The sequence below is a fragment of the Salmo salar genome, chromosome ssa11 (genome assembly GCF_905237065.1).
Source record: "Salmo salar chromosome ssa11, Ssal_v3.1, whole genome shotgun sequence".
In the NCBI taxonomy this organism is placed as follows: domain Eukaryota; kingdom Metazoa; phylum Chordata; class Actinopteri; order Salmoniformes; family Salmonidae; genus Salmo; species Salmo salar.
The window spans coordinates 52,601,323-52,627,304 of record NC_059452.1 but is presented as its reverse complement, the minus strand read 5'-3'; the positions used below and the strand labels follow the sequence as shown (position 1 = coordinate 52,627,304).

The 25,982-nt window shown below is 45.6% G+C and overlaps 1 protein-coding gene across 4 annotated transcripts in view; it reads right to left on the bottom strand.

The window, feature by feature from the left end:
• Positions 1–21,226, bottom strand: part of tppp3 (tubulin polymerization-promoting protein family member 3) — a 26,558-nt gene extending 5,332 nt beyond the window's left edge. The window contains exons 1-2 of one of the 4 annotated variants that reach the window (XM_045688831.1): positions 21,043–21,226; positions 22–224 (exon numbers count right to left, since the gene is read on the bottom strand). In XM_045688831.1, the coding sequence (XP_045544787.1) occupies positions 22–209 (188 nt within the window). In that variant the 5' untranslated portion in view covers positions 210–224; positions 21,043–21,226. 4 annotated transcript variants of the gene reach the window in all.
• Between the last annotated feature and the right edge of the window lie 4,756 nt (positions 21,227–25,982).

Sequence of the window (25,982 nt, the reverse complement as noted above, 5' to 3'; positions counted from 1 at the left end):
TTGGTTGTTGTTGAAACTCACTTGACTTTAGTGAAGACGATATCCACGTCAGTGCCGGTGACATTCTTCCCGTCGATGATCTTGCAGTCCTTACACAGTTTAGCCCAGTTCTTCCCGTTCATCTCCTTCCCTGTAGCCTTGGTGTCTCCGTGGATCGCAAACTTCTTAAAAGAGCTCATCAGCTGTTCCAGGTCCGTGCTCTCCGCCATCTTGAAGAATATCTACTAAATAAGACAACATGGGTCTTAGTCATTATAAATATGTAAGCACTTTTGTCTGACACTAAAGCATGTTTATACATTTTTTAAAAAAATAAGCAGGTGCATTTAAAGCTGCCTGATTACAAAACAGGACAAGACTCAAGCTGTGTTCGAATACCCATACTAACATACTGTATACTACATACTTAATGAGTATATACTATATACTATTAGTTCATTTTAGTATACTGTATACTACATACTTAATGAGTATATACTATATACTATTAGTTCATTTTAGTATACTGTATACTTAATGAGTATATACTATATACTATTAGTTCATTTTAGTATACTGTATACTACATACTTAATGAGTAAAATACTATATACTATTAGTTCATTTTAGTATACTGTAAACGAAGAGTATCGTTCCAGTTGAAAGTACTTTAAAAACAAAAACATTCCTAGAGCTTCTCCCGTCCACCGGAAGTTGATGCTGTTGTTATGCAACGTCTTGCTAGCTAGTTAGCATAACAAAATCACCAGCTAGACGTTTTGCGATGTCAGGGTGTGTTCGTAAATTAATTAATGGAGTGCCAGAGTATATATATAAAAAAACGAACATACTGTATATATATATATATATATATCTGGACGCTCTGGTCGAGGAGTAGGGTTGATCCGAGCGTTCAACGGCAGTCAAGCACCCAAGCTAACTGGCTAACGTTGGCTAGCTACTTAAAAATATATATTAAATTTGACACCTTTTATTGATAGTGGAAAACAGTAATCTTGCAGGATAAAAATGTAGTCTGAAATGATGTACGTCTCCCACCGCATGTCTTGATATCGGTCACACTGGTGGTTGTAGTTGTGAATGGCCTGGCTAGCTGCTTCCAGACAGCTCACTGTGACCATTATACTCTCTCTCCCTAGCAGAGCTGGTCAGGCTGTTTCCATATTATCCTGACACTTGGTGACTGGAACTCTGTTCCTGGCAACAATTTCATTTATCTTTTTTTTGTTTGTTGCGCCAACGTTTACTGACACCGGTCAAAGCTTATTGAAACTCACGACGACTATACCACTTAACTAAGAATGATGTGAATAATCAAGTCAATAAACGTTGGGTAATTAGATAGCAGATCGTTAATATACTGCCTGGCTAGTTAGATGTATTAGTCGCCAACTAACGTTAGGTAACTAGCTAACATACTGCTGTAACGCTATGCAGTTCTTAAGGACAGCGTTGTCACGGTTGTCGTAAGGATTTGACCAAAACGCAGCGGGTATATGTATACTCATCTTCTTTTTATTTTGAAGAAGGAGAAACAAATAAATACGTATACAAAAAAAATAACAAAACGAAACAGTCCTGTCAGGTGCAACAAACACTAAACAAGGAACAACTACCCACAAAACCCCATAGAGAAAACACCCCTCTTAAATAGGACCTTCAATTAGAAGCAACCAGGAGCAGCTGCTTCCAATTGAAGGTCAACCCCATTAACTAAACATAGAAAATAGAAAGACTAGAACGAACATAGAAATATACTAACATAGAACATTAACCACAACCCCGAAACACATAAAACAAACACCCCTCTTACATAAGAACATAGCCCAACAAACCCCGAAACACTCTAAACAAATATCCCCTGCCACGTCCTGACCAAGCTACAATAACAAATAACCCCTTATACTGGTCAGGATGTGACAAGCGTAGATAATACGTTGTCAGCCAACATAGCGTGTAACAAAACTTATTTGAAAAGTTATTACAAATATTACGGTTAGTGGGGTTAGCATGAGTTTTCTAACAGCTTAAGACTTTCTATAATGGATGTTCCATAGTGTAGTATTTCTTTGAATGGCATATGACATGCATACTTGATCCCATGGTAGATACCTTGTCAACGACTAAAGAACGTGTCAAAGTTAACTTGACTGATTTGTTGTGTTAGTTTTGTACCTACTAATAACGTCTGTCTCTGCTCCAGATGACCCTCGGGACTTTAACATGAATATCACATCTCCTCTAACACGACTCGACTTGACCTCTCAGTCCTTCCCTTCAGGGATCTGGGTTCACACAATCTGTTGAAACGATTCCTTTTTAAAAAAATTTTAAAGAGAGCAGGATAGGAGAGGAGTGAGGAAGAGGAGGAGGAGAAGGAGGCAGAGAAGTGAGGAGAGGAGAGAGGAGGAGGAGAAGAGAGGAGAGGTGAGAGGAGGGAAGAGGAGGAGGAGAAGGAGGAGAGAAGAGAGGAGAGGAGGAGGAGAGAAGAGAGGAGAGGAGGGAAGAGGAGAAGGAGGAGAGAAGAGAGGAGAGGAGGAGAGAAGAGAGGAGAGGAGGAGAGGAGGGAAGAGGAGGAGGAGGAGAGGTCAAGGAGAGGAGAGAACATCATGTGTCTAACAGAACCCACCCAGGAGAGAACATCATGTGTTTCCAGAACCCATCCTGCAGCTCTTCACAGTCCTAGAACTCCAGTCTTGAAGGTTCACATCTTTAACACAGCTAATGAATAAGAACCCGTGTTCTGCTAGCTAGCTAGCCGTGGCTAACGTTAATAACCAAGGTAACCATGGGTTGTTTTCCCACAACGTTCTATTTAAGGCAGATCCCATGTCCACAGCCTTACTGGGGCCCAATAGGATGATGGGAGGCCTCCTCTCTCTCTGGGGACAGAAGGACAGCTCTCTATCTCTCTCTCTCTCTCTCTCTCTGCGGGACAGAAGGACAGTTCTCTCTATCTCTCTTTCTGGGGACAGAAGGACAGTTTCTCTCTCTCTCTCTCTCTGGGGACAGAAGGACAGGTCTCTCTCTCTCTCTCTCTGTCTCTCTGAGGACAGAAGGACAGCTCTCTCTCTCTCTCAGGACAGAAGGACAGTTTTCACTATCTCTCTCTCTCTCTGGGGACAGAAGGACAGTTTTCGCTATCTCTCTCTCTCTCTGGGGACAGAAGGACAGTTCTCGCTATCTCTCTCTCTCTCTCTCTCTCTACAGTACTGGAGAGATCCCAGTTCCACAACCTGAATCTGACCCAATAGTTTCCTGGTATTTTCTCCTTACCAGATTACAATGGGTTGTGTATGATAGAAACCTATCTAGGAAGACAGAAAGAGAAAGGAGAGGAACAGAGGCCAATAAAGAGGAAGGAGAGGAACAGAGACCAGGAAGGAGAGGAACAGAGACCAGTAAAGAGGAAGGAGAGGAACAGACCAGGAAGACCAGGAAAGAGGAAGGAGAGGAACAGAGACCAGGAAGGAGAGGAACAGAGACCAGGAAGGAGAGGAACAGAGACCAGGAAGGAGAGGGACAGAGACCAGAAAGGAGAGGAACAGAGACCAGTAAAGAGGAAGGAGAGGAACAGAGACCAGGAAGGAGAGGAACAGAGACCAGTAAAGAGGAAGGAGAGGAACAGACCAGGAAGGAGAGGGACAGAGACCAGGAAGGAGAGGAACAGAGACCAGTAAAGAGGAAGGAGAGGAACAGAGACCAGGAAGGAGAGGAACAGAGACCAGTAAAGAGGAAGGAGAGGGACAGAGACCAGGAAGTATAGGAACAGAGACCAGGAAGTATAGGAACAGAGACCAGGAAGTATAGGAACAGAGACCAGGAAGGAGAGGAACAGAGAACAGGAAGGAGAGGAACAGAGACCAGGAAGGAGAGGAACAGAGACCAGTAAAGAGGAAGGAGAGGGACAGAGACCAGTAAAGCATACTGGGACGTAGCCATGTGAGACATACATTTACATTTACATTTTAGTCATTTAGCAGACGCTCTTATCCAGAGCGACTTACAGTAGTGAATGCATACATTTCATACAATTTCCTACATTTATTTTTTTTGCTGGCCCCCCGTGGGAATGACATGACCTCACGCTGGAGATTACACAGTACTGATGCAGTCCCTAACAAACAGGTAGTCATGGTTACTGTCCCCTCATGCCTTCTCATTCCACATCACATAGAGAGTCCTTTTGGATGTTGCTACAACGTTGTAGTAGCTAATAGTTTGGTTGTTGCTGCAACGTGTGGGTGGGTGGGTCTTGGATGGGTGTGGGTGGGTGGGATGTGGGGGTGGGTGGGTGGGTGGGTGGGATGTGGGTGTGTAATAACTTATAGCTGTGGTAGAAAGCAGCTGTAGCAGCAGTAGTACTGTAGTTGTTATGACATTGAGTAATGAAAACACCAGTCATGGCTCTGTAGTGCTCTGTAGTGCTCTGTAGTGCTCTGTAGTGCTCTATAGTGCTCTGTAGTGCTCTGTAGTGCTCTATAGTGCTCTGTAGTGCTCTGTAGTGCTCTATAGTGCTCTGTAGTGCTCTATAGTGCTCTGTAGTGCTCTGTAGTGCGCTATAGTTCTCTATAGTGCTCTGTAGTGCTCTGTAGTGCTCTATAGTGCTCTATAGTTCTCTGTAGTTATGTAGTGCTCTATAGTTCTCTATAGTGCTCTATAGTGCTCTATAGTTCTCTGTAGTGCTCTGTAGTTCTCTGTAGTTCTCTGTAGTGCTTTATAGTTCTCTGTAGTTATGTAGTGCTCTATAGTTCTCTATAGTTCTCTGTAGTGCTCTGTAGTTATGTAGTGCTCTATAGTGCTCTGTAGTGCTCTATAGTTCTCTGTAGTGCTTTATAGTTCTCTGTAGTGCTCTATAGTGCTCTGTAGTGCTCTATAGTCCTCTATAGTTCTCTGTAGTGCTTTGTAGTGCTCTATAGTGCTCTGTAGTTATGTAGTGCTCTGTAGCGCTCTGTAGCGCTCTGTAGCGCTCTGTAGCGCTCTGTAGTGCTCTGTAGTGCTCTGTAGTGCTCTGTAGCTCTTTATAGTTCTCTGTAGTTATGTAGTGCTCTGTAGTGCTCTATAGTGCTCTATAGTTCTCTGTAGTGTTCTATAGTGCTTTATAGTTCTCTGTAGTGTGCTATAGTGCTTTATAGTTCTCTGTAGTTATGTAGTGCTCTGTAGTGCTATGTAGTGCTCTATAGTGCTTTGTAGTGCTCTATAGTGCTCTATAGTTCTCTGTAGTTATGTAGTGCTCTGTAGTCCTCTGTAGTTCTCTGAAGTGCTCTGTAGTACTTTGTAGTGCTCTGCAGTGCTCTATAGTTCTCTGTAGTTATGTAGTGCTCTGTAGTTCTCTGTAGTGCTCTGTAGTGCTCTGTGGTTCTCTGTAGTGCTCTATAGTGCTCTATAGTGCTCTGTAGTTCTCTGTAGTTCTCTGTAGTTCTCTGTAGTGCTCTATAGTGCTCTGTAGTTATGTAGTGCTCTATAGTGCTCTGTAGTTCTCTGTAGTGCTCTATAGTGCTCTATAGTGCTCTATAGTGCTCTGTAGTGCTCTGTAGTGCTCTGTAGTATTATATAGTGCGCTATAGTGCTCTGTAGTGCTCTGTAGTTATGTAGTGCTCTATAGTGCTCTGTAGTTCTCTGTAGTGCTCTGTAGTGCTCTATAGTGCTCTATAGTGCTCTGTAGTGCTCTGTAGTATTATATAGTGCGCTATAGTGCTCTGTAGTGCGCTATAGTTCTCTATAGTGCTCTATAGTGCTCTGTAGTGCTCTATAGTTCTCTATAGTTCTCTGTAGTGCTCTGTAGTTATGTAGTGCTCTATAGTTCTCTATAGTGCTCTATAGTTCTCTGTAGTGCTCTGTGGTGCTCTGTGGTGCTCTGTGGTCCTCTGTAGTTCTCTGTAGTTATGTAGTGCTCTATAGTGCTCTGTAGTTCTCTGTAGTGTTCTATAGTGCTTTATAGTTCTCTGTAGTGTGCTATAGTGCTGTATAGTTCTCTGTAGTTATGTAGTGCTCTGTAGTGCTATGTAGTGCTCTATAGTGCTTTGTAGTGCTCTGTAGTGCTCTGTAGTTCTCTGTAGTTCTCTGTAGTGCTCTATAGTGCTCTGTAGTGCTCTATAGTGCTCTATAGTGCTCTGTAGTGCTCTATAGTGCTCTGTAGTATTATATAGTGCGCTATAGTGCTCTGTAGTGCTCTGTAGTGCTCTGTAGTTATGTAGTGCTCTATAGTGCTCTGTAGTTCTCTGTAGTTCTCTGTAGTGCTCTATAGTGCTCTATAGTGCTCTATAGTGCTCTGTAGTGCTCTGTAGTGCTCTGTAGTATTATATAGTGCGCTATAGTGCTCTGTAGTGCGCTATAGTTCTCTATAGTGCTCTATAGTGCTCTGTAGTGCTCTATAGTTCTCTGTAGTGCTCTATAGTTATGTAGTGCTCTATAGTGCTCTATAGTTCTCTATAGTGCTCTATAGTTCTCTGTGGTGCTCTGTGGTGCTCTGTGGTGCTCTGTGGTCCTCTGTAGTTCTCTGTAGTTATGTAGTGCTCTATAGTGCTCTGTAGTTCTCTGTAGTTCTCTGTAGTGCTCTATAGTGCTCTATAGTGCTCTGTAGTGCTCTATAGTGCTCTATAGTGCTCTGTAGTGCTCTATAGTGCTCTGTAGTGCTCTATAGTGCTCTATAGTGCTCTGTAGTGCTCTGTAGTGCTCTGTAGTGTTCTATAGTGCGCTATAGTGCTCTGTAGTGCTCTGTAGTGCGCTATAGTTCTCTATAGTGCTCTATAGTTCTCTATAGTTCTCTATAGTTCTCTATAGTTCTATGTAGTGCTCTGTAGTTATGTAGTGCTCTATAGTGCGCTATAGTTCTCTATAGTGCTCTATAGTTCTCTATAGTGCTCTGTAGTTCTCTGTAGTGCTTTATAGTTCTCTGTAGTTATGTAGTGCTCTATAGTTCTCTATAGTGCTCTATAGTTCTCTGTAGTGCTCTGTAGTTATGTAGTGCTCTATAGTGCTCTATAGTGCTCTGTAGTGCTCTGTAGTGCTCTGTAGTTCTCTGTAGTGCTTTATAGTTCTCTGTAGTGCTCTATAGTGCTCTGTAGTGCTCTGTAGTGCTCTATAGTTCTCTGTAGTGCTTTGTAGTGCTCTATAGTGCTCTGTAGTTATGTAGTGCTCTGTAGTGCTCTGTAGCGCTCTGTAGTGCCCTGTAGCGCTCTGTAGTGCTCTGTAGCGCTCGGTAGTGCTCTGTAGCGCTCTGTAGTGCTCTGTAGTTCTCTGTAGTGCTCTGTAGTTATGTAGTGCTCTGTAGTGCTCTATAGCTCTTTATAGTTCTCTGTAGTTATGTAGTGCTCTATAGTGCTCTATAGTGCTCTATAGTGCTCTGTAGTTCTCTGTAGTGCTCTGTAGTTCTCTGTAGTGCTCTATAGTGCTCTATAGTTCTCTATAGTGCTCTATAGTTCTCTGTAGTGTTCTATAGTGCTCTATAGTTCTCTGTATTGCTCTATATGAGAACTCAGATTTTCCTCCAAGATGGCGTAGCAGTTCAGACGTCCTTTACCCTCCTCTTGTCGTGTCCCGTGTATATATATATATATTTACATATTTTTCTTCGCATATCTTTTTAATTTTTTTCTTCTAAAAACTCAACCTCAAAGCACTCTCCTGCAACCCGCCTCACCAATTTAAAAAATAAAGTATTATTTACCTCAAATCTGAAATCCACAACAGAAGCTAGCCAGAGGTTAGCCATTTTCACTGGCTAACGTTGGAGTTCAGCTAGCCACGGTTAGCTGTCCTCAGCTATCCATTAGCTCGAAAAGCTATCGCCAGTTTTTGTACAGCGCGACTCAGACCAGAGCATACCGGACCTATTCTCTCTCCTTTCCCCGGATTTCTACCGCAGGCTCTGGACATTTACACCTGGATCTTGCAGCTAACTAGCTGCTACCTGAGTGACTATTGGCAACGTCGGTCCCGGAATTAACACACATTATTCCGGAGCTAGCCAGCTGAAGAGTTCCGTCAGCCACTCGTGGGCTTTTCCTGAGCTAGCCAGCTGAAGTGTCTCCTGGGCTACAATCACCTATCCTGACCCGTTTTACTGCCGATGCGGAGCCCCATCGGGCCTTCACGACAGGACCACCGACGTTATCTGCCCGAGGGAGTTATCCAACTGGCCCCTCCGTCGCGACCTAACCTGATCGCCCATCTGCGGCCCGCTAATCGTTAGCTGTCTTATCGGCTGCGATCTGAATAGGTCTATCGGACACTTTTCTTGGGCCACTATAACTAACTATTTTGCCAACTTGGACTGGTCCCGCCTTCCACACGGAACCCCACTAACCCACAGACGGAAACGCACGAGGTGGCTAAAAACAGACCTCCCTCCATCTTCCACCAGCTTGCTACCTATGGCCCGGCTAGCTGTCTGAATCTCACTGGACCCTTTGATCACTCGGCTAAGCATGCCTCTCCTTAATGTCAATATGCCATGTCCATTGCTGTTCTGGTTAGTGTTTATTGGCTTATTACACTGTAGAGCCTCTAGCCCTGCTCATTATACCTTATCCAATCTCTCAGTTCCTCCACCCACACATGCTATGACATCTTCTGGTTTCAATGATGTTTCTAGAGACAATATCTCTCTCATCATCACTAAATGCCTAGGTTTACCTCCTCTGTATTCACATCCCACCATACCTTTGTCTGTACATTATACCTTGAAGCTATTTTATCGCCCCCAGAAACCTGCTCCTTTTTCTCTCTATTCTGGACGTCACAGACGACCAATTCTTATAGCTTTTAGCCGTACCCTCATACTCATTCTTCTCTGCTCCTCTGGGGATGTAGAGGTGAATCCAGGCCCTGCAGTGCCTGGCTCCACTCCTATTCCCCAGGCGCTCTCTTTTAATGACTTCTGTAACCGTAATAGCCTTGGTTTCATGCATGTTAAGATTAGAAGCCTTCTCCCTAAGTTTGTTTTATTCACTGCTTTAGCACACTCTGCCAACCTGGATGTCCTAGCTGTGTCTGAATCTTGGCTTAGGAAGTCCACCAAAAACTCTGAAATCTTCATCCCTAACTACAACGTTTTCAGACAAGATAGAACGACCAAAGGGGGCGGTGTTGCAATCTACTGCAGAGATAGCCTGCAGAGTTCTGTCCTGCTATCCAGGTCTGTACCCAAACAATTTGAACTTCTACTTTTAAAAATCCACCTCTCCAAAAACAAGTCTCTCACCGTTGCCGCCTGCTATAGACCCCCCTCGGCCCCTAGCTGTGCTCTGGACACCATATGTGAACTGATTGCCCCCCATCTATCTTCAGAGCTCGTGCTACTAGGTGACCTAAACTGGGACATGCTTAACACCCCAGCCATCCTACAATCCAAGCTTGATGCCCTCCATCTCACACAAATTATTAATGAACCCACCAGGTACAACCCCAAAGCCGCAAACACTGGCACCCTCATAGATATCATCCTAATCAACGTGCCCTCTAAATACACCTCTGCTGTTTTCAACCAAGATCTCAGCGATCACTGCCTCATTGCCTGCACCCGTAATGGGTCAGCGGTCAAACGACCTCCACTCATCACTGTCAAACGCTCCCTGAAACATTTCAGCGAGCAAGCCTTTCTAATCGACCTGGCCCTGGTATCCTGGAAGGATATTGACCTCATCCCGTCAGTAGAGGATGCCTGGTTATTTTTAAAAATGCCTTCCTCACCATCTTAAATAAGCATGCCCCTTTCAAGACATTTAGAACCAGGAACAGATATAGCCCTTGGTTCTCCCCAGACCTGACTGCCCTTAACCTACACAAAAATATCCTGTGGCGTTCTGCATTAGCATCGAACTGCCCCCGCGATATGCAACTTTTCAGGGAAGTTAGAAACCAATACACACAGGCAGTTAGAAACGCCAAGGCCAGCTTTTTCAAACAGAAATTTGCTTCCTGCAACTCAAACTCTAAAAAGTTCTGGGACATTGTAAAGTCCATGGAGAATAAGAACACCTCCTCCCAACTGCCCACTGCACTGAGGATAGGAAACTCTGTCACCACCGATAAGCCCACTATAATTGAGAATTTCAATAAGCATTTTTCTACGGCTGGCCATGCTTTCCACCTAACTACCCCTACTGCATTCAACAGCACTGCACCCCCCACAGCTACTCGCCCAAGCCTCCCCCATTTCTCCTTCTCCCAAATCCATTCAGATGATGTTCTGAAAGAGCTGCAAAATCTGGACCCCTACAAATCAGCTGGGCCTGACAATCTGGACCCTTTCTTTCTAAAATTATCTGCCGAAATTATTGCAACCCCTATTACTAGCCTGTTCAACCTCTCTTTCGTGTCGTCTGAGATTCCCATAGATTGGAAAGCAGCTGCTGTCATCCCCCTCTTCAAAGGAGGTGACACTCTTGACCCAAATTGCTACAGACCTATATCCATCCTACCCTGCCTTTCTAAGGTCTTCGAAAGCCAAGTCAACAAACAGATTACCGACCATTTCGAATCCCACCGCACCCTCTCCGCTATGCAATCTGGTTTCAGAGCTGGTCATGGGTGCACCTCAGCCACGCTCAAGGTCCTAAACGACATCGTAACCGCCATCGATAAGAAACAATACTGTGCTGCCGTATTCATTGACCTGGCCAAAGCTTTTGACTCTGTTAATCACCACATCCTCATCGGCAGACTCAGTAACCTTGGTTTCTCAAACGATTGCGTCGCCTGGTTCACCAACTACTTCTCTGATAGAGTTCAGTGTGTCAAATCAGAGGGCCTGCTGTCCGGACCTCTGGCAGTCTCTATGGGGGTACCACAGGGTTCAATTCTTGGGCCAACTCTTTTCTCTGTATACATCAATGATGTCGCTCTTGCTACTGGTGAATCTCTGATCCACCTCTACGCAGACGACACCATTCTGTATACTTCTGGCCCTTCTTTGGACACTGTGTTAACAACCCTCCAGACGAGCTTCAATGCCATACAACTCTCCTTCCATGGTCTCCAACTGCTCCTAAATACAAGTAAAACTAAATGCATGCTCTTCAACCGATCGCTGCCTGCACCTGCCCGCCTGTCCAGCATCACTTCTCTGGACGGTTCTGACTTAGAACTACAAATACCTAGGTGTCTGGTTAGACTGTAAACTCTCCTTCCAGACTCACATCAACAATCTCCAATCCAAAGTTAAATCTAGAATTGGCTTCCTATTTCGCAACAAAGCATCCTTCACTCATGCTGCCAAACATACCCTCGTAAAACTGACCATCCTACCAATCCTCGACTTCGGCGATGTCATTTACAAAATAGCCTCCAATACCCTACTCAACAAGCTGGATGCAGTCTATCACAGTGCCATCCGTTTTGTCACCAAAGCCCCATATACTACCCACCACTGCAACCTGTATGCTCTCGTTGGCTGGCCTTCGCTTCATAATCGTCGCCAAACATATTGGCTCCAGGTCATCTACAAGACCTTGCTAGGTAAAGTCCCCCCCTTATCTCCGCTCACTGGTCACCATAGCAGCACCCACCTGTAACACGCGCTCCAGCAGGTATATCTCTCTGGTCACCCCTAAACTCAACTCCTCCTTTGGTCGTCTCTCCTTCCAGTTCTCTGCTGCGAATGACTGGAACGAACTACAAAAATCTCTGAAACTGGAAACACTTATCTCCCTCACTAGCTTTAAGCACCAGCTATCAGAGCAGCTCCCAGATCACTGCACCTGTACATAGCCCATCTATAATTTAGCCCAAACTACTACCTCTTCCCCTACTGTATTTATTTATTTTATTTATTTTGCTCCTTTGCACCATCTTATTTATATTTTAACTTTGAACTTTCTTCAAATAACAAATCTCCCATTCCAGTGTTTTACTTGCTATACTTTATTTACTTTGCCACCATGGCCTTTTTTGCCTTTACCTCCCTTATCTCACATCATTTGCTCACATTGTATATAGTCTTATTTTTTTCTACTGTATTATTGCTTGTATGTTGTTTTACTCCATGTGTAACTCTGTGTTTTTGTATGTTGTCGAACTGCTTTGCTTTATCTTGGCCAGGTCGCAATTGTAAATGAGAACTTGTTCTCAACTTGCCTACCTGGTTAAAACCTGTTGGGGCTACAGGTTAGCAATGAACCCTGAGACGGGATTGCTAGCAAGGCTGGAAATTCAAAACATCAAAAATCTAATAATTTCAATTTCTCAAACAATCAACTATTTTACACAATTTAAAAGATAAACATCTCCTTAATCTAACCACATTGTTCGATTTTCAAAGAGGCTTTACGGCAAAAGCATAAAGTTAGATTATGTTAGGACAGTACATAGCCACAAAAGTACAAACATCCATTTTCAATTCAAGGTCAGGCGTCACCAAAAGCAGAAACCAGCTAAAATTATGCACTAACCTTTGACAATCTCCATCAGATGACACTCCTAGGACATTATGTTATACAATACATGCATTTTTTGTTCCATCAAGTTCATATTTATATCCAAAAACAGCATTTTACAGTAGCGGTGAAATTCAGATTTTTTTCTTCTATGAAATGCTTCCGGTGAACAACGTTACAAATTACAAAATTACTATTCGAAAACATTGGTAAATTATAATATTGTCATTCAAATATTCATAGTTTAACATTTCGTAAATGCTACTGCATTGCCAGATTTCAAAATAACTTTACTGGGAAATCACAATTTGCAATAAACCGGGTGCTGTGCTAAGAACAATAGGCTAGGCTATACAGGTTAGCACCATCTTGTAACCATGTAATATCAAAATTACTATTGTCAATAATCCCTTACCTTTGATTATCTTCATCCATTGGCACTTCCAGGAATCCCATGTCCACAACAAATGTGGTTTCTTTCAACAAAGTTCATAATTGATGTCCAAATAACTCCAAGTTGTTAGCGCTTCGGTAGGCTACTAAAAAGTGGGGGGGGGGGGAGTCACGGCGAAAAGTAAAAAAAAAAATCTATTTACGTTCGTTCAAACATGTCAAACGTTGTTTAGCATCAATCTTTAGAGCCATTTTTAACGTGAAACATCAGTAATGTTTCAACCCGACCTCTCCTGTGTCTTGAAAAACGTATTTGAAAAATGTATCGCATCACATGATTGCGCAGGTGCAGCCAATAATGAAGTGACGACATCCCAGGGAGGTCAACTTCCCTTCCTTGTCATCCGGTCTCTGTTGATCAGACGCTTCAAACAACTTTATAAAGATCGCTGACATCTAGTGGAAGCCGTAGGAGTTGCGAAATGAATCCTTTCTCACTGTGGTATCTATTAAACAATGATTAAAAAAAATTGTACAGCCACAAAATTCTTTTTTTCTCTCAGGTTTTCTCAGGTTTTTGCCTGCCATATGAGTTTTGTTATACTTACAGACACCATTCAAACAGTTTTAGAAAATTCAGAGTGTTTTCTATCCAAATCTGGATATCCTAGCTTCTGAGTTGGTGTAGGTGGCAGTTAAAAATGGGTACATATTTTTTTCAAAATTCTCAATACTGCCCCCTAGCCCCAACAGGTTTTAAATAAAGGTGAAATAAAAAATATAGTGCTCAATAGTGCTTTATAGTTCTCTGTAGTTATGTAGTGCTCTATAGTTCTCTATTGTGCTCTATAGTGCTCTAGAGTGCTCTGTAGTTATGTAGTGCTCTGTAGTGCTCTGTAGTTATGTAGTGCTCTGTAGTGCTCTATAGTTCTTTATAGTTCTCTGTAGTTATGTAGTGCTCTGTAGTTCTCTGTAGTGCTCTGTAGTTATGTAGTGCTCTGTAGTTATGTAGTGCTCTATAGTTCTCTGTAGTGCTCTGTAGTTATGTAGTGCTCTATAGTTCTCTGTAGTGCTCTGTAGTTATGTAGTGCTCTGTAGTTATGTAGTGCTCTATAGTTCTCTGTAGTGCTCTGTAGTTATGTAGTGCTCTGTAGTTATGTAGTGCTATGTAGTTATGTAGTGCTCTGTAGTTATGTAGTGCTCTGTAGTTATGTAGTGCTCTGTAGTGCTCTGTAGTTATGTAGTGCTCTGTAGTGCTCTGTAGTTATGTAGTGCTCTGTAGTTATGTAGTGCTCTGTAGTTATGTAGTGCTCTGTAGTGCTCTGTAGTGTTCTATAGTGCTCTGTAGTTCTCTGTAGTTATGTAGTGTTCTATAGTGCTCTGTAGTTATGTAGTTCTCTGTAGTGCGCTGTCAGTTGTTATGGGACTAGTGAAGTTGATATTTCATAGTAGATGTGATTTAGAGTGAACAGAGTCTTGTCTGTGGAACAGCCAGTCAGCAGGGACTAGAAGAGGAGGTGTTTCTGAAACAGTGGGTGGGCTTGGATAGAAGTCAGCTTCTCTCTATACCAGCTGCTTCCACTCTAGAAAACTTCCTCAACGAGGCCGTTCGTTTAGCAGCAATCACAAAACATACAGATCAAATCACATATTACAAACTACAGGATCAAGCTAGCAAAGGATAGCAAGCAAGTAGGATGGTAAAGTGCAGTGTAATTTCCTAATAAAACATGTCGGGAATAAGGCTTCATGTAAAGTACCTGTGCTTTACCAGACGGCCGTAATCCAGAGGGATTTACAGGTGCAATTAGAGTTAAGTGCCTTGCTTATGGGCACATTGACCGATTTATTCACCTAGTCGGCTCAGGGATTTGAACCAGTGACCTTTCGGTTACTTGCCCAACGGTCTTAACCGCTAGGCTACCTACCGACCCGTGTGTGTGTGTGTGTGTGTGTGTGTGTGTGAGTGTGTGAGTGAGTGTGTGAGTGAGTGAGTGTGTGAGTGAGTGAGTGTGTGAGTGAGTGTGTGAGTGAGTGAGTGTGTGAGTGAGTGAGTGTGTGAGTGAGTGAGTGAGTGAGTGTGTGAGAGTGTGTGAGTGTGTGAGTGTGTGAGTGTGTGAGTGTGTGAGTGAGATAGAGAGATATTGCAGACATGACTCTTAGTTTGCGCTGCCTAGCAATAATAATAGTGTGTGTAATGAACTGTTCTTGTTGGAGGTGCTGTGTGGGGGGGTGAAGCACAGTCCAGGGACAGACAGACAGACAGACAGACAGACAGACAGACAGACAGACAGACAGACAGACAGACAGACAGACAGACAGACAGACAGACAGACAGACAGACAGACAGACAGAGCATTGCATCCTACAGCCAGAGAGTAGAAAGAGCATATTGAGAGAGAGAGAGAGAGAGAGAGAGATGGTCTGTCCCAAATGGCACCCTATTCCCTGTTCTGTATAGTGCACTACCATAGGCTCCTGGTCAAAAATTAGTGCACTATAAAGGCAGTAGGGAACCAGTTGGGACGTAGAACCCAGATTCCACCCCTGCTCTTCCGTCTAGCACAGAGGACAAGTTCCTAGTGATCGTACCATTTAGAGAACCTCTCCATGGTGAAGAACCAGCTGATCAGTTAGACTCAGTCCCAGTGGAGCACTAGAGACACAAGGACTGCATCACTCCAGGTACTGTAGGCTGCAATGCATCACAAGGTTTTAGGTGGTGAATTTGCCATTTCATTCAAATCCCATTCAATTGGGGCGGCAGGTAACCTAGTGGTTAGAGCCTAGTGGTTAGAGCGTTGGGCCATTAACCAGCAGGTAGCCTAGTGGTTAGAGCGTTGGGCCAGTAACCAGCAGGTAGCCTAGTGGTTAGAGCGTTGGGCCAGTAACCAGCAGGTAACCTAGTGGTTAGAGCGCTGGTCCAGTAACCAGCAGGTAGCCTCGTGGTTAGAGCATTGGGCCAGTAACCAGCAGGTAGTCTAGTGGTTAGAGTGCTGGGCCAGTAACCAGCAGGTAGTCTAGTGGTTAGAGCGTTGGGCCAGTAACCAGCAGGTAGACTAGTGGTTAGAGCGTTGGGCCAGTAACCAGCAGGTAGCCTAGTGGTTAGAGTGTTGGGCCAGTAAAGGTTGCTGGATCGAATCCCTGAGCTGACAAGGTAAAAAATCTGTTGTTCTGCCCCTGAACAAGGCAGTTAACCCACTGTTCCCTGGTAGGCCGTCATTGAAGATACGAATTTATTCTTAACTGACTTTCCTAGTTAAATAAAGGTTAAATAAATAAACAATTCTATGATGAACTGAATTAGCAGCATGGTTCTGTAAACTCTCTAGACTCTTCATTCCATCCACATGGTAATGAACTGAAATGTCAGTATTTCTCTGCTACTAATGTAAAGTACATGGTAATGAACTGAAATGGCAGTATTGCGCTGCTACTAATGTAAAGTACATGGTAATGAACTGAAATGGCAGTATTTCTCTGCTACTAATGTAAAGTACATGGTAATGAACTGAAATGGCAGTATTGCGCTCCTACTAATGTAAAGTACATGGTGATGAACTGAAATGGCAGTATTTCTCTGCTACTAATGTAAAGTACATGGTAATGATCTGAAATGGCAGTATTGCTCTGCTACTAATGTAAAGTACATGGTAATGAACTGAAATGGCAGTATTTCTCTGCTACTAATGTAAAGTACATGGTAGTGTTGTACATACAATACATGACCAAAAGTATGTGGACATCTGCTCGTCAATCACCTCATTCCAAAATCATGGGCATTAATATGGAGTTGATCCCCTCTTTGCTGCTATAACAGTCCTCCTCTCATCTGGGAAGTCTTTCCACTAGATGTTGGAACATTGCTGAGGGGACTTTCTTCCATTCAGCTACAAGAGAATTAGTGAGGTCGGATACTGATGTTGGGCGATTAGGCCTGGCTCACAGTCGGCGTTCCAAAAATCATCCCAAAGGTGTTCAACGGGGTTGAGATCAGGGCTCTGTGCAGGCCAGTCAAGTTCTTCCACACCAATCTCGACAAACCACTTCTGTATGGACCTCGCTTTGTGCACGGGGGCATTGTTATGCTGAAACAGGAAAGGGCCTTCACCAAACTGTTGCCACAAAGTTGGAAGCACAGAATGGTCTAGAATGTCATTTTATGCTGTAGGGTTAAGACTTACCCTCACTGGAACTAAGGGGCCTGAACCATGAAAAACAGAACCAGACCATTATTCCTCCTCCACCAAACTTTACAGTTGGCACTATGCAGAGGGGCAGGTAGAGTTCTCCTGGCATCTTCCAAACCCAGATTAGTCCGTCGGACTGCCAGATGGTGAAGCATGATTCATCACTCCAGAGAATGCGTTTCCACTGCTCCAGAGTCCAATGGCAGTGAGCTTTACACCCCTCCAGCCGACGCTTGGCGTTGCGCATGGTAATCTTAGGCTTGTGAAAACCCATTTCATGAGGCTCCCGATGAACAGTTATTGTGCTGACGTTTGCTTCCAGAGGCAGTTTGGAACTCGGTAGTGAGTGTTGTAACTGCGCTATGCACTTCAGCACTCGCCGATCCTGTTTCTGTGAGCTTCTGTGGCCTACCACTTCGCGGCTGAGCCGTTGTTGCTCCTAGACATTTCCACTTCACAATAACAGCACTTACAGTGCTGACCGGGGCAGCTCTAGCAGGGCAGAAACTTGACGAACTGACTTGTCTATGGAGACTGCATGGGCCGTGTGCTTGATTTTATACACCTGTCAGCAACGGGTGCGGCTGAAATAGCCGAATCCACTAATTTGAAGGGGTGTCCACATACTTTCAGTGTACAGTACATGTCATAGCAAGTTTACATCTATATCTGTGGTGCAGTCTGGTCACACACACACACACACACACATACACACATACACACGCAGACACGCACACACACACACACACACACACACACACACACACACACACACACACACACACACACACACACACACACACACACACACACACACACACACACACACACACACACACACACACACACACACACACACACTCAAATCTGTGGTGCAGTCTGCTCTAGTCTGGTTGTCTCCCTGCAGGATTCTAGGTATTGACCCCAGTCTGAGCACCAGGCACGAGCCAATCAGTGTGTTAGTAGTGTGGACAGCAACACACCCTGCAGCCAGTAGTGCACTAAATAGGGAAAAGGGTGTCATTTGGGATGGGTCTGGTTGGTTCTGGCTTTCATCGTCAATACAGACAAAACACTCTCCCTCACTGTATAACGTCTGTCTGCAGGGCTGTTGGAAATGGACACGTGTATAATTCTACAGTAGCAGCATCCTAATATGACATATTGTAATATAATAACAATGCATTATATGCCACTTGCAGTGCAGATGCTTTCATCCAAAGTGATTTACAGTAAGGACAGTGATTTCTTTCATCCAAAGTGATTTACAGTAAGGATAGTGAGTTCTTTCATCCAAAGTGATTTACAGTAAGGACAGTGAGTCTGTTCATCCAAAGTGATTTACAGTAAGGACAGTGAGTTCTTTCATCCAAAGTGATTTACAGTGAGTTCTTTCATCCAAAGTGATTTACAGTAAGGACAGTGAGTTATTTCATCCAAAGTGATTTACAGTAAGGACGGTGAGTCCTTTGATCCAAAGTGATTTACAGTAAGGACAGTGAGTCCTTTGATCTAAAGTGATTTACAGTAAGGACAGTGAGTCCTTTTATCCAACAGGATTTACAGTAAGGACAGTGAGTCATTTGATCCAAAGTGATTTACAGTAAGGACGGTGAGTTCTTTCATCCAAAGTGATTTACAGTAAGGACAGTGAGTTCTTTCATCCAAAGTGATTTACAGTGAGGACAGTGAGTCTGTTCATCCAAAGTAATTTACAGTAAGGACAGTGAGTCCTTTGATCCAAAGTTATTTACAGTAAGGACAGTGAGTCCTTTGATCCAACAGGATTTACAGTAAGGACAGTGAGTCCTTTGATCTAAAGTGATTTACAGTAAGGACAGTGAGTCCATACATTTCCAGTATATGTGCTGTATGTGATTGCTGTAGGAATCTACATGCTGTATCATAGATCATCTCCCGATAGGTGATACTGTATCTCTGTTCACAGTGCTTTATCTTCTGTTAGCTTATCAATGGGTTGTTGTCATTGATCTCTTATATTGTACATTGACTCTGTACCGGTACCCCCTGTATATAGCCTCCACATTGACTCTGTACCGGTACCCCCTGTATATAGCCTCCACATTGACTCTGTACCGGTACCACCTGTATATAGCCTCCACATTGACTCTGTACCGGTACACCCTGTATATAGGCTCCACATTGACTCTGTACCGGTACCCCCTGTATATAGCCTCCACATTGACTCTGTACCGGTACCAGCTGTATATAGCCTCCACATTGACTCTGTACCGGTACCCCCTGTATATAGCCTCCACATTGACTCTGTACCGGTACCCCCTGTATATAGCCTCCACATTGACTCTGTACCGGTACCCCCTGTATATAGCCTCCACATTGACTCTGTACCGGTACCCCCTGTATATAGCCTCCACATTGACTCTGTACCGGTACCACCTGTATATAGCCTCCACATTGACTCTGTACCGGTACCCCCTGTATATAGCCTCCACATTGACTCTGTACCGGTACCCCTTGTATATAGCCTCCACATTGACTCTGTACCGGTACCCCCTGTATATAGCCTCCACATTGACTCTGTACCGGTACCCCCTGTATATAGCCTCCACATTGACTCTGTACCGGTACCCCCTGTATATAGCCTCCACATTGACTCTGTACCGGTACCCCCTGTATATAGCCTCCACATTGACTCTGTACCGGTACCCCCTGTATATAGCCTCCACATTGACTCTGTACCGGTACCCCCTGTATATAGCCTCCACATTGACTCTGTACCGGTACCACCTGTATATAGCCTCCACATTGACTCTGTACCGGTACCACCTGTATATAGCCTCCACAATGACTCTGTACCGGTACCACCTGTATATAGCCTCCACATTGACTCTGTACCGTAACACCCTGTATATAGCCTCGTTATTGTTATTTTACCACATTTTTCTTACTTACTTTTTAAAACTCTGCATTGTTGGTTAAGTTCTCGTAAGTAAGCATTTCACTGTAAGGTCTACACCAGTTGTATTATTCGGCGCATGTGACAAAATTAAATTTGATTTGGACAGCAAAATATTCTGATTATGACGCAGATAATAATTGTATTTAACTGAACATTTTATCCACAGCATATTACTGGGAATGTTCTAAATGGGGTTCGCTTGACTTGAGCAAAATTGTCCAAAGTATAGTTCTCTAATCTGTTTCTATAAACGTCAACCTTTTTTTTTCTTAACTTACAGTATATCGTCAAGATCTTTTCCCTCAACTCTTGACTGAAATATTTGCCCAGAGGAGGAAAGAACAGTGAGGTAATATTACCTGGTGTATATTATGCTAGGAGAGAGGGTAGCCGTGACTAATATACACACACGGGTGTGTTGTTATTCACACAGCCAGACACAAGTATTCACTAACCATTCAGGAACCACTGTACAAATCTAGAATCACCTCAATGACAGTTACAATCCATCCCACCCCCAAAAAACCCCAGCACTAATACATTACAAATACCAAATCAGCAGGCCAGAAATTAAACGATGTTTGATATTTTAATGATATCAATCGCTTCTCTATTTGTTATGTCAATATTAAATGTGTCACACCAAAGCAATGCCATAGGAACATAACATAGTATCATAGCAACACAACAAGCCTCTTCTCAGATCGCTAAGTCACAGATGAAGAAGGATTGTAACAGGAACAGCATTGTTGAGCAGTAAAAAAAAAAACCAGTTCTGTTGATGATACAGTGTTAATGTTAGGATTGTTGTGCATATGCTGTGTAGCCTACAGGGATCTGGCATACACACACACACACACACACACAGACACACACAGACACACACACACACACACACACACACACACACACACACACACACACACACACACACACACACACACACACACACACACACACACACACACACACACACACACACACAGAGGTAATCTACAGCCTACAGTACAGTTACCCAGTTACCCAGCAGTAGCAGTAGCAGAGCCCCCAGATCTCCCAGATCTCCCAGAGCCCCCAGATCCCCCAGATCTCCCAGATCCCCCAGAGCTAGAAAGCAACACTAAACTGCAGCAGCTCTTACCTCTTGCTAATGTCAAGTCCCTTCTGCCTCTGTCTCTGTCCTGCACTGCCTCTCCTTGCCTCACCTCAAACGCCAACCCATACACTCAAATGAGCTTTAAAGGCTGCTGAGCATTTGTTATCATCTGTTTATCCCTGTCTCCATAGAGACATCCTGTTCAACATTAAGGGAGGGCAATAAAAGAGAGAGAGAGAGAGAGAGAGAGAGAGAGAAAGAGAGAAAGAGAAACTAAGGGAGGGAGAGAGAGGAAGAGGGAGTGACCACGGTCCTTTAGAGGGGCTGGGGTTGGGTGAGGAGAGGCTGGGGTAGGCTGAGGAGAGACTGGGGTAGGCTGAGGAGAGACTGGGGTAGGCTGGGGTAGGCTGAGGAGAGACTTGGGTAGGCTGAGGAGAGGCTGAGGAGAGGCTGAGGAGAGACTGGGGTAGGCTGAGGAGATGCTGGGGTAGGCTGAGGAGAGACTGGGGTAAGCTGAGGAGATACTGGGGTAGGCTGAGGAGAGACTGGGGTAGGCTGAGGAGAGGCTGGGGTAGGCTGAGGAGAGGCTGGGGTAGGCTGAGGAGAGACTGGGGTAGGCTAGGGAGAGGCTGGGGTAGGCTGAGGAGAGGCTGGGGTAGGCTGAGGAGAGACTGGGGTAGGCTAAGAAGAGGCTGGGGTAGGCTGAGGAGACATTGGGGTAGGCTGAGGAGACATTGGGGTTGGATGAGGAGAGACTGAGGAGACATTGGGATAGGCTGAGGAGACATTGGGGTAGGCTGTGGGGAGGCTGAGGAGACATTGGGATATGCTGAGGAGAGGCTGGGGTAGGCTGAGGAGAGGCTGAGGAGAGGCTGGGGTAGGCTGAGGAGAGGCTGGGGTAGGCTGAGGAGAGGCTGGGGTAGGCTGAGGAGAGCCTGGGGTAGGCTGAGGAGAGGCTGGGGTAGGCTGAGGAGAGACTGGGGTAGGCTAGGGAGAGGCTGGGGTAGGCTGAGGAGAGGCTGGGGTAGGCTGAGGAGAGGCTGGGGTAGGCTGAGGAGAGACTGGGGTAGGCTGAGGAGAGGCTGGGGTAGGCTGAGGAGAGACTGGGGTAGGCTGAGGAGAGGCTGGGGTAGGCTGAGGAGACATTGGGGTAGACTGAGGAGACATTGGGGTTGGATGAGGAGAGACTGAGGAGACATTGGGATAGGCTGAGGAGACATTGGGGTAGGCTGTGGGGAGGCTGAGGAGACATTGGGATATGCTGAGGAGAGGCTGGGGTAGGCTGAGGAGAGGCTGGGGTAGGCTGAGGAGAGCCTGGGGTAGGCTGAGGAGAGGCTGGGGTAGGCTGAGGAGAGACTGGGGTAGGCTGAGGAGAGGCTGGGGTAGGCTGAGGGGAGACTGGGGTAGGCTGAGGAGAGACTGGGATAGGCTGAGGAGAGGCTGGGGTAGGCTGAGGGGAGACTGGGGTATGCTGAGGAGAGACTGGGGTAGGTTGAGGAGAGACTGGGGTAGGCTGGGGAGAGACTGGGGTAGGCTGGGGAGTGACTGGGGTAGGCTGAGGAGAGACTGGGGTAGGCTGAGGAGAGGCTGAGGAGAAGCTGAGGAGAGGCTGGGGTAGGCTGAGGAGATACTGGGGTAGGCTGAGGAGATACTGGGGTAGGCTGAGGAGAGGCTGGGGTAGGCTGAGGAGACATTGGGGTAGGCTGAGGAGAGACTGGGGTAGGCTGAGGAGAGACTGGGGTAGGCTGAGGAGAGGCTGGGGTAGGGTGAGGAGACATTGGGGTAGGCTGGGGTAGGCTGAGGAGAGGCTGGGGTAGGCTGAGGAGAGACTGGGGTAGGCTGAGGAGAGACTGGGGTAGGCTGAGGAGAGTCTGGGGTAGGCTGGGGTAGGCTGAGGAGAGGCTGGGGTAGGCTGAGGAGAGACTGGGGTAGGCTGAGGAGAGACTGGGGTAGGCTGAGGAGAGACTGTGTTATGCTGAGGAGAGACTGAGGAGAGGCTGAGGAGAGACTGGAGTAGGCTGAGGAGAGACTGAGGAGAGGCTGAGGAGAGACTGGGGTAGGCTGAGGAGAGACTGGGGTAGGCTGAGGAGAGACTGGGGTAGGCTGAGGAGAGACTGGGGTAGGCTGAGGAGAGACTGCGGTAGGCTGAGGAGAGGCTGAGGAGAGGCTGAGGAGAGACTGGGGTAGGCTGAGGAGAGACTGGGGTAGGCTGAGGAGAGGCTGGGGCCTGAAACATTTCTGGGTGGGGTGGATGAGGTTTGGACTGAGCAGACTGAACAGTTTTGTGAGAGGTGTATCAGGTCGCTACACTTTAGGAAATCCATGGGTCCATTTGGAGTAGATTACATTGATACTGTAGATGCACGGGGTATTTTGTGACTGTGGTATTTAAGGAAATAGGATACTTCAAGTTAAGGCCATAGCACTAGCAGCAGCTGCACCTACTCCTCACAATGCCTTCACTCACTGTATAATAGTTGACAGACTTGTTGGCCACTACTGACTGAAACTGTCAGATTAGGGAGAGAGCGCAATGAGGACATAACAAAAATCATGATTGATAGAAATTATTCTGGAACACATTTCAAGTCTGATGTTTTGATATGCCTGATTTAATCCAAGACATTCATCTATCTTAGTTCATCTAAGTGCCAAAGCTCATCTGAAAGAAAAAGTTATTTAACCTCTACGGGGGTGGTGACCCCGCCCCGCGGGACTGTTGAGCTAACGTGCGCTAATATGATTAGCATGAGGTTGTAAGTAACAAGAACATTTCCCAGGACATAGACATGTTTTATATGGGCAGAAAGCTTAAATTCTTGTTAATCTAACTGCACTGTCCAATTTATTGTAGCTACTACAGGGAAAAATGATCATGCTATTGTTTGAGGAGAGTGCACAGTTATGTAGTTGAAAATGTGTCAATTGGCCAATTAGGGACGTTTGGGCAAACTTGATACAACATTTTGTACAGTAATACAATTGTTCATTGGATCAGTCTAAATCTTTGCATATACATTGCTGCCATCTAGTGGCCAAAATCAAAATTGCGCCTAGACTCCTAAGTCAAAATGGCCTTTCTCTTGCATTTCAAAGAGGATTGAAAAAAAAAATGTGTTTTATAGAAAACGCATGTTTTTTGTGTTTGTATTATCTTTTACCAGATCTAATGTGTTATATTCTCCTACATTCATTTCACATTTCCACAAACGTCTAAGTGTTTCCTTTCAAATGGTATCAAGAATATGCATATCCTTGCTTCAGGTCCTGAGCTTCAGGCAGTTAGATTTGGGTATGTCATTTTAGGAGAAACATTTTAAAAAAAGGGTCCGATCCATTTGCACCTATGACGCAGTTGTATTTTCAACAGAGCTGTGCAATGTTGTCAGTTTTGGCCACTATTTTACATCCAGTCTAGAACAGATTAATATATACTTGGATACGTCCAGTAATTATTTGTTGCAATAATTGTCATTCCTAGTTTGCTGTGTCATCCAATGCAGTGGGGTGGGGGGTGGGGGGGTGGGGGGTGGGGGGGTGCTGTGCTTGTAACTCAGAGCTATCCAGTCTAGTCAGGATCAAACCCTTCTCCTCTCCTCTCATACTCCATCTTTTTCTCTCCTCATTGGCACCAAGCTGAAACTATGACATTATTTCTTCCAGCCCCACCCCCTCTCTCACCCACCCTCTCCTCCCCTCTCTCTCTCTCTCTTCCCCCTCTTTCTCTCCCTCTCTCTCTTCCCCCTCTTTCTCTCCCTCTCTCCCCCACCCCCTTGCTCTCTCCCCCCTCTCTCTCACCCACCCTCTCCCCCTCTCTCTCACTGTCTCGCCTCCCCTCTCTCTCTTCCCCCTCTTTCTCTCCCCCACCCCCTTGCTCTCTCTCCCTCCTCTCTCTCTCTCCCACCCTCTCCCCCTCTCTCTCACTCTCTCTCCCCCCCTCTCTCTCCCCCTCTCTCCCCCTCTCTCTCTCCTCCTCTCTCTCCTCCCCTCTCTCCTCCCTCTCTCTCTCCTCCCCTCTCTCCTCCCCTCTCTCTCTCCTTCCCTCTCTCTCCCCTCTCTCTCTCCCCCCTCTCTCCCCCCTCTCTCTCCTCCCCTCTCTCTCTCCTCCCCTCTCTCCCCCCCCCTCTCTCCCTCTCTCTCTCCAGACATAAGTGCTGTCCAGTGATGATGTAGTGCAGTGTGATGCCATCCAGTCAGATATTAGTAATTATCTCTGGCTCTAATTAGGCTCTGGGATCTGACCTACCAGTTAAAAGGTCTGCCATGTTAGAAACAAACCCTAGCGGTTTATGCTGCCTTGTAGACTTCCTCTCCATGGGCCTTGGTCAAAAGGTAGTAGGGAATAGGAGGCCATCTAGGACACTGCTTCTGTCTGTCTGTCTGTCTGTCTGTCTGTCTGTCTGTCTGTCTGTCTGTCTGTCTGTTTGTCTGTTGAAACATCCACAGCAGGTTGAGAGTCTGCCTCTGGCTAGACATGGCACAGTCATTAATATGATATAACATGATATACTGTAAGATATGACAACATACCATACTGCCTGGACCTCAACCTGGACCTCAGGCTGGACCTCAGGCTGGACCTCAGGCTGGACTGGACCTCTGCCTGGGCCTCAGCCTGGACCTCAGCCTGGACCTCAGCCTGGGCCTCAGCCTGGACCTCAGCCTGGACCTCTGCCTGAACCTCAGCCCGGACCTCAGCCTGGACTGGGCCTCTGCCTGGACCTCTGCCTGGGCCTCAGCCTGGACTGGACCTCAGCCTGGACTGGACCTCAGCCTGGACCTCTGCCTGGACTAGACGTTTTCCTGGACCTCTGCTGCTGCTCCCCAGTATACCATACAGGATCAACAGTTTCTCCACTCCAGCCTCCAGTAGTCTCCAGGCTGCTGCTCCCCAGTATACCATACAGGATCAACAGTTTCTCCACTCCAGTCTCCAGTAGTCTCCAGGCTGCTGCTCCCCAGTATACCATACAGGATCAACAGTT